At 41.7% G+C, this 7,713-nt stretch overlaps 1 protein-coding gene across 1 annotated transcript; it reads left to right on the top strand.

Annotated features, from left to right (window-relative positions):
- On the top strand, positions 1–1,790 carry LOC105481862 (H2A.J histone). The gene is made up of 2 exons (XM_011741664.3): positions 1–470; positions 945–1,790. Exons 1-2 carry the CDS (start codon positions 104–106, stop codon positions 1,043–1,045), a joined length of 468 nt encoding a protein of 155 aa, XP_011739966.3. The 5' UTR covers positions 1–103; the 3' UTR covers positions 1,046–1,790.
- The last annotated feature ends 5,923 nt before the right edge of the window (positions 1,791–7,713 follow it).

Genomic DNA, 7,713 nt, shown 5'->3' with positions numbered 1-7,713 from the left:
CAAAGAGTTTGTAGAGGCAGTTCGGAGGCGGTACGTTGCATTCTGGTACCGGACGCCGAGAGCGGTTTGTCTCCGTCTCTGGAGTTGTAGGCGAGAGGTGGTCATGTCCGGTCGCGGAAAACAGGGCGGCAAAGTACGAGCAAAGGCCAAATCCCGCTCCTCCCGCGCGGGCCTGCAGTTCCCGGTGGGCCGAGTGCACAGACTGCTGCGCAAAGGGAACTACGCGGAGCGAGTGGGCGCCGGGGCGCCGGTGTATCTGGCGGCGGTGCTGGAGTACCTGACGGCGGAGATCCTGGAGCTGGCTGGCAACGCCGCGCGTGACAACAAGAAGACCAGGATAATTCCCCGCCACCTGCAGCTCGCCATCCGCAACGACGAGGAGTTAAACAAGCTGCTGGGCAAAGTGACCATCGCTCAGGGCGGCGTCCTACCCAACATCCAGGCCGTGCTGCTGCCCAAGAAGACGGAGAGTCAGAAGGCGAAGAGCAAGTGACCCTGACGCCGCCCTCAGGGAGCTGGCTTCCCCCGCAAGGGCCCTTTTCATGGTCATCCCGCAATGGTTTTGAATGTGGTGGATGTCATGGAGGGCCGGTGACATCTAGCGGGGAGGTGGGCAGCGAGGGGCCCGGCGGGAGCCAATAAAGTTGGTGAAAATCGTTTGGTCTAGAGAGCTGTATAGTCGCGGGGACCTGCCGGATGGCCCCAGGGGAGGGGGGCGATTGGGAAACCCCTGGAGCAGGTACTGGTGGGTGGGCTTGAGCCGCTCTGGACTGCTTTGGTCCGCAGGTCACCCTCGAGGCGTTAAGGGAGGGTGGCTTGGAGGTGGGCAGGGTGGGAGCGCACCTCGCTCTCAGTAGGGCAAAGGGGAGGCAGAGTTGGTGCGGCGAGGCCTCCTCCGGAATTATTTTTACTTCCTCTTCCCAGAGGCTTCGCTCTCCTGCCAGTTTGTGGGCACTCAGGACCAAGTTCTGGGAAGAGACCGTCGGATCGAGCTGGGCTCGGGGCAGGAAGTGTCTCCGGCCATATTTTTCAAAAAGTGGAGTAACTTTCCGTCTTGGAAGGGTGGTTCTGACGGCACGATATTAACTTAAGAGATTCTTCTTAGCCTAGTAGCTGCTGTGCTTTCATGCTTTGGATATCAGATATCTTTATATAGCACCTTATGTTCATATTTTTTTAAATGAAGGAAACGTTCAATTTGAGTCATGAGGTTGGAAATTCGTTCCCCGGACAGTCATATTGCATAACATTGCAGCGCCTTTAGTCGTGAGTTACATATGCTTGAGCTTTTAAAGTGATGTTTTCAGGTTTCTAGCTTCATAATGATCCTGTCTTCAGATTATATTCTCTTTGAGACTCAGTTTGACTTTGCTTTAAAACAAAGCAAAAACCTCTTGCTTTTAGGGGTTCTTAACCCAACAAATAACCTGTTTGAAATCTCTTATGTTCTCCCACTAGCCTGAAGCAATGACCTCATTCCAGTAATGTCTTTGGGAGTTGCATTGCCTAATGGCACGATATTGCTTTAATAAACATGTGAGGAAAGGTAGGGCCAAATACTTAAGTGCAGGGAGAAACACATTTCAGACCAGGAATCCATATTTAAGAGTTAACGCTAGTAATCATCTGCCCTTAGTTGACACTCCCATTTATTTCATCCTTCTCAGCTAATTTCATCCTGGCCCACAGACCCCACAAAAAAGATCCCAGTACAGATTTCACATCTTTGGACTCCTCTTTCCTGTGAGTCAGAATTGAAGTCTTCCCCCAAAATATATATATAAAATAATAAATATATATCATATATATTATAATAAACATATATTATCTATATTATAATATATATTATATATATATTATGTCTTCATCCTTAGTAGCAGCTGGCCCATTTTCCCACTTGGACTTTATTTTGTCCCCAGTATTTATTGAACAGCTGTCTATGCCAGGCTCTCTACAAAGTGATAGAAGTAGAGCTGTGAATGAGGCCAACCAGATTTCCATTCTCTTGGAGCTCATTTTATTTTTATTAGTTCCTGAAGACGGGACAAGGAACAAATACATACGTTAAAATGAGAGATCAGCTTCTGTTAGTACTTGTACCTCTCTATGTGTGGATGAATGATGGAATTACTTCTCCCATGTTGCCACTTTTGAGGTGTACAAAGGTCAGGACGTACACACCTCTGTTAGGGGGCAAATTATTGGGCAGGTTCCAGATGTCCTGCTATTCACTCCCTGTGGTTTTGTCATATGTAAAAGTCATAACACCTGTTTTAAGGATTAAGCTTGTTCATTTACTGTGTGCCACGTATTAGACAACAAATGGAAAAAAGTACAATGTTCTATGGGGGTATGGGTTTATCCTTATAGGTTAAATTATAGGTAAACATTAATAGGACTTTTAAAAAATGCCTAATTGTTAGAATTAATACTTGCGGTTACCACTTGGGGTCAGTGGAACAAAATGCATATATGGTTTTGACATTTGAGTCTAATTTCTTAAAGAGATGAGGCATCTGAGGGATTGTTACCAAAATGATGAAGAAATAAGGACAAGGGATATCAAGACATTCATAAGAAAAAGCACCTTTGCCTTTCCCTGGGAAGATTCACAGGAGTCTGTCCAGCTCTTGTTACATGATGAGCAACATAGACAAGATACAAGGCATGGTAACTGCCCTGTCTCTACCCGCCTCTCCCACCGCTACCCTAAGGATTCTTAGCATCCCCTCGCATACTTTGCCTGCCTCAAAATTCAATCATCTCCTCACCATTTTTGTTTTTGAGAGTTTTTTTTAAAGCTGAATCGTTTATTGGCAGTTTAAAATGCATACTCCTACAAAATCAGCTCAGTCCATGATCCACGATGGACAAACAGTAGTTCTTGCTGATGTGTGATTGTTAATTTAAAAGGCCACTATTTCTTTAAGCATAAGACCATATGGAAAAAGACCTAAGACAAAATCTGGTGGGAATTGAATTCCAGTTTTTAATAGAGTTATAATCCATAGTTTTAGTTACACACACACATAGTCTTTCCTGCAGAGATAAGCCCTTCAGTGCGGCTGTGGCTTGGCCAGGATTTGTTTGATCTTTGTTTTTCCTGCAGGGCCAGTCTTGTCTTTGTGTCCCTGAGGACTGGTCTGTTTAGTTGTGCCTGCCTGGAATCAAAAGGTTTAGTCAGGCTCCATAATTGGTGATAACTGGCATACTACATGCAAACCACAATGCCCCTTCCAGTGGTTGAAAGGTCGCATACCACTCTGTGTAAGAACTTCAGCTCTCTGCAATGAGACTTAAATTCAGATTCACTCTACTCATTAGTTATCTGATTTTTGGAAACTTAATCTCTTTAAACCTGTTTCATCTCTAAAATGGGCATAATAGTTTACCTCAGAGAGTTTGGGGAGGATTCAATGAATTAATGTGAGTGAGGACACTAGGATTCCCGTATAGAAATAGGCTCAATGAATAGTGGCTGTTCTTATTTCTATGTAAAGTGAGTAGCGGTAGTTGATGGGAGCTGTTGAAACAGGTAAACATACAGCATTCTAGCAATCCTATGACTTTTGTGATAGCAACCATAAAAACAATTTTAGTGACTTTTATTAAAGCACATCCACAATTCAATGTATAACGAAAAAGAAAGTAATAAATGATTAAAGCTTGTGAACCTGAATTTGCATTTTTGTGGGTTTTTTTGTGTTTGTTTTTTGTTTTTGCCCCTGAAGACAACCTAGTTTAGAATTTATGGCTTGTTAAGTCCATCCACACACATTAAAAATGGACCCTGCTTGTTCAATAATTTATTGAACAATATTATGTGTTACACCTGTGATTGGTAACCAGCTGCCAAGAAACTTACTATCATGGTACACACACTCAAAAGGAAGATAATAACAGAGTACATGTAGAGGGAAGGAGATGCTCAGGGTGTTAACAGGAACAGGGAATATGGGTACCTGTGTCACTCAGCCAGGTGGGCACACTGGCTGGTGGGAGGTGTAAGCTGGGCTGAGAGGCAGCACGCACGAAGACATGGGGGTCAAAGGTAACTCCTGCAACTGGATTTGGATCTGAATCTAGGGGAAAAAAGTCTGGATTGGAGATAAGAATTTGGGAGTCATGACTAAAAATAGCCAGAGTAGATTGAATCATCCAGAAAGAACATATACATGTATAGAGTATAGACCGATATCAAAAATTGCCACAACCAACAGAATGTGAAGATCTGTGAGATTTAATCAATTGGCAGAGGAAGAGGCATCACTAAAGAGAGAAAAGGATGTGGCCGGAAGGACACCAGGAGAGAAAGTGTCAATAGAGATTTTTCCACCATTTGGATCGTTGTGCTGCTTCGTACTCCCTGCTTGCTTATACTTAAAGAAATGGTCTTTAAAAGTTATTACTTTTTTCCACACATAGGAAATGGTGACAAGCTGGCTCATTTCACTAATGGAATTGGAATCAAAATGCATTTTTACCCTTTACATTTTTAAACTGCGCGTATGGAAATTCAAGGTATACATGGTGACAGCAAAAACATTTTTCTAAAAAAAAAACCTAGAATAATATTGGCAAAGATCCCTTAAAGATATCCTTTATCATCATTCTTTTTAGTTGAATATAATTTTTTACATATAAATTTTAAAGAAGTTTTAAAAAGAGGTAACTTATTCATAAAGCCAATGTGGGCATTTTAGAATGATTAAAACATGAGAAATTGGACTCTGACAAGGCAACTTTTTAAAAAATCAATAAATGTTTAGCTTTCCAAGAGAGAGAAATGGAGAGTAAGAGGAACAGAGAAGAAGCAGAGGGAGAAATAATGAAACTGGTTTCAGGCAGATATGAAATTATCACTGTAAAGCTTTATTTTGTTTTCTCCACAAGTGGAGGAAGGAAAACTTACGTGTTGAAAATTGGATTTTAACATATACATACTTGAAGGAGAATGGTGACTTGTTTGGGCAGTAACTTGGATCCATTTTTTTTTTTTTTTTTTTTTTTGTGACAGTGTCTCCCCAGTTGCCCAGGCTGGCGTGCAGTGTTGTGATCACAGCTCACTGCACCCTCCACCTCTAGGCTCAAGCCATCCTCCTACCTCAGCCTCCCGGGTAGTTGGGACTACAGTTGTGTGCCATCACACCTGGCTAATTTTTTTATTAATAATTTTTGTAGAGATGGAGTTTCACCATGTTGCCCAGGCTGGTCTCTAACTCCTGGGCTCAACTGATCTTTCCGCCTCTGCCTCCCAAAGTGTTGGGATTGTAGGCATGAGTTACCATGCTCATAGACCCTTGATAATTTTATCGAGCCATGAAATAAAAAAGGAAGCATTGCTTAACCCCAAAGTATGGAATCATAGGAGAGAGGAACCCTGTATTCAACAAAATTATCTTTCTTTTAGACAAACAAGCAATCTGAGCATGAGAGTTTGCTTTCTGTTTTAAAGCACTTCTCAAATGAACTGTCCTTTTCATGTCAAAAACCCAAGTGACCACTGCAATTCTGAACTATCCTTGATGAAATTGTTATATTAGAGACGGAAGTGTACAGATTAGCTTTGTAGTAAGACATCATGAAGAAAACGTGTATTTGGCCTGAAAGAAGTGCAGTTTTACATTGTGAAGACTAGGAGAAATGCAGTCGTATGTAAAGATGTGTAACCTCTAACCCCCAGAGTTTGGCCATGGGCCAGCTATTAGTCTAGGCAGACAAAACAAAATAGTCCAGTTCTCAGGGGCACATAGACAAGACTGAGGAAGACGTCTTAATCAGACTTGGAAATGGTAACCCCAAGCAAAATTTATCCTAAGATCTCTGGTCTGGAGACCTTCTGAACTCATTAGCACTCGGAAGTCACTTGCAAACAGATTTATCAGAAGTATGTTTATAACTTTCCCTGTGGACAACACTAAATATTAAGCAAGCAGTGGAAGCAAGGAATAGAAGACTAAAAATGGTTTGCTGAAAGAATATAAATCTGATTAGATAATTTTAAAAATTCCAAGAGATCGTCTTCCTAGGGAAACACATAAAGTCAACACTGAAGTGCTTCAACAAAATACAGGAACTCAGTTCAATGTGAACTTATTTCCCAGCCATGAGCAAGTGGCACCTCACACAGATCAAGTCACAAGAGGTCTCAGATGTGCACACTGCGTTGAGAGTCCTGGTGCAAGCAATAAGAGCTTTGGCTAAACCTGTAGTTTTGTCTACGCCCTCTAGCCGAAGACCATCAGGAACATATTTGTAGTTGAACAAGTTGGGATTATTTCTCTTTGCAGCAAGGGGGAACACATTCCATGGGGAAATGTGGGGTGTCTCAGTAAGAGGCTGTTAGGACGTATTATAGGACTTGGGTTTGTGTTAGTTGATTCAGGGGCTTTGCTCAGAATTGCATGCCGTCAGGAAGTAGGGTGCAAGGAATGTTGTAAAGTGCAGAATGCAGTGAAACTAAAGCTGTAATTGATAAATATGCTAATGCATATTAGCCAGGATAGGGATTTTTTGTTCATTTTTGTTGTTTGGACAATGTTCATGTTTTTGTTTCTGTTCAGACATGATTACAGAAAGGTCTTGTTTTTTATTTGATCTTTTTACGGCCACTCAGTGGCCTTGTCTCGTGTTAGTGTTCTGTGAATTGTGTATGTTCAACAGATCACCACAGTGTAGCTGTGTCAGGCCAACTCCTGGCAACAGCACAGCCTAGCTGATAGTCCAGATCAGTTGCTATCTGTCACGGGCTGCTTTTCCCTTGCTCATTAGCTAAAAAAATGTGACACACGGAAGAATGGTTGCTCAGCGGTGGAAGTAGACAAATACATCTCAAGGCAAATGTTGGCAGTGTCCAAGCATCATGCAAAAGAGGGAGCTACTGTCTTCAAGTAGTTCAGTCACACATTTATATATTTCAAGCATCCATATCCACTAACAAAATCCTCATTTTCATGTTCATCAAGTAACTTTCTATCTTGAATTTATCTTTTTGTCCATGTCTTCACATAGGGTAAGAATGTCCTTGTTTCTTGAACATGGTATTCCAGGTGTTTCTAATAATAAATCATGCTTTAAATTTTTTATATCTATATATGTATATTACTTATATTTATTTAAACATATATATTAGGTAAATACCATGCCCTCACTTTCCTCCCTTCTTCCAGTATCCTGTTTCCCATTGCCCAGCCCAAATGGAAGACAAAAGACAAGAAAGCCCATTGATGCCTTATTACAGTTTAGCCTTCTGGTGGCAAAGTATAAAGGTGGAAAAGTATAAAGACAGCATTAGGAGGGCAGACCTCTTAGTTGTCCAAATATAATATAAGCATGCATCCATTGCCAGGGTAAAGAGTGTCAGTGGACCTTTTACAACATGAGAAAGGTTATTTCCTCACAAAACCCTTGATATACAGAGTGTTCTAGCAAGAGCAAACAGTCCAGATGAAATCTCTGGTGTAAAACTTTCCTAAGAGTAGTCCTTAAATGAAGTCTATAAAATTTATAGCTTTACAAATTCCAGCCTGTTCTTCTGCCATTCTTTATAGCACTCACCAGCCATGCAAAACTATCTCTTGTCTCTTCCAGCAGGGAACAAGGGCACAGAGAACTCACACCCTCTTCTTTGCTTCAGCCTGTCCACTAGAACTAGCTCAGGCTTAATCTAACTGCAAAGCAGCTCAGGACATATAGAAGAGAAGATGACATATT

Source organism: Macaca nemestrina, chromosome 10 (assembly GCF_043159975.1).
Source record: "Macaca nemestrina isolate mMacNem1 chromosome 10, mMacNem.hap1, whole genome shotgun sequence".
NCBI classification, from domain to species: Eukaryota; Metazoa; Chordata; class Mammalia; order Primates; family Cercopithecidae; genus Macaca; species Macaca nemestrina.
The sequence above is the reverse complement of the archived record's forward strand: the minus strand, read 5'-3'. Positions and strand labels throughout refer to the sequence as shown.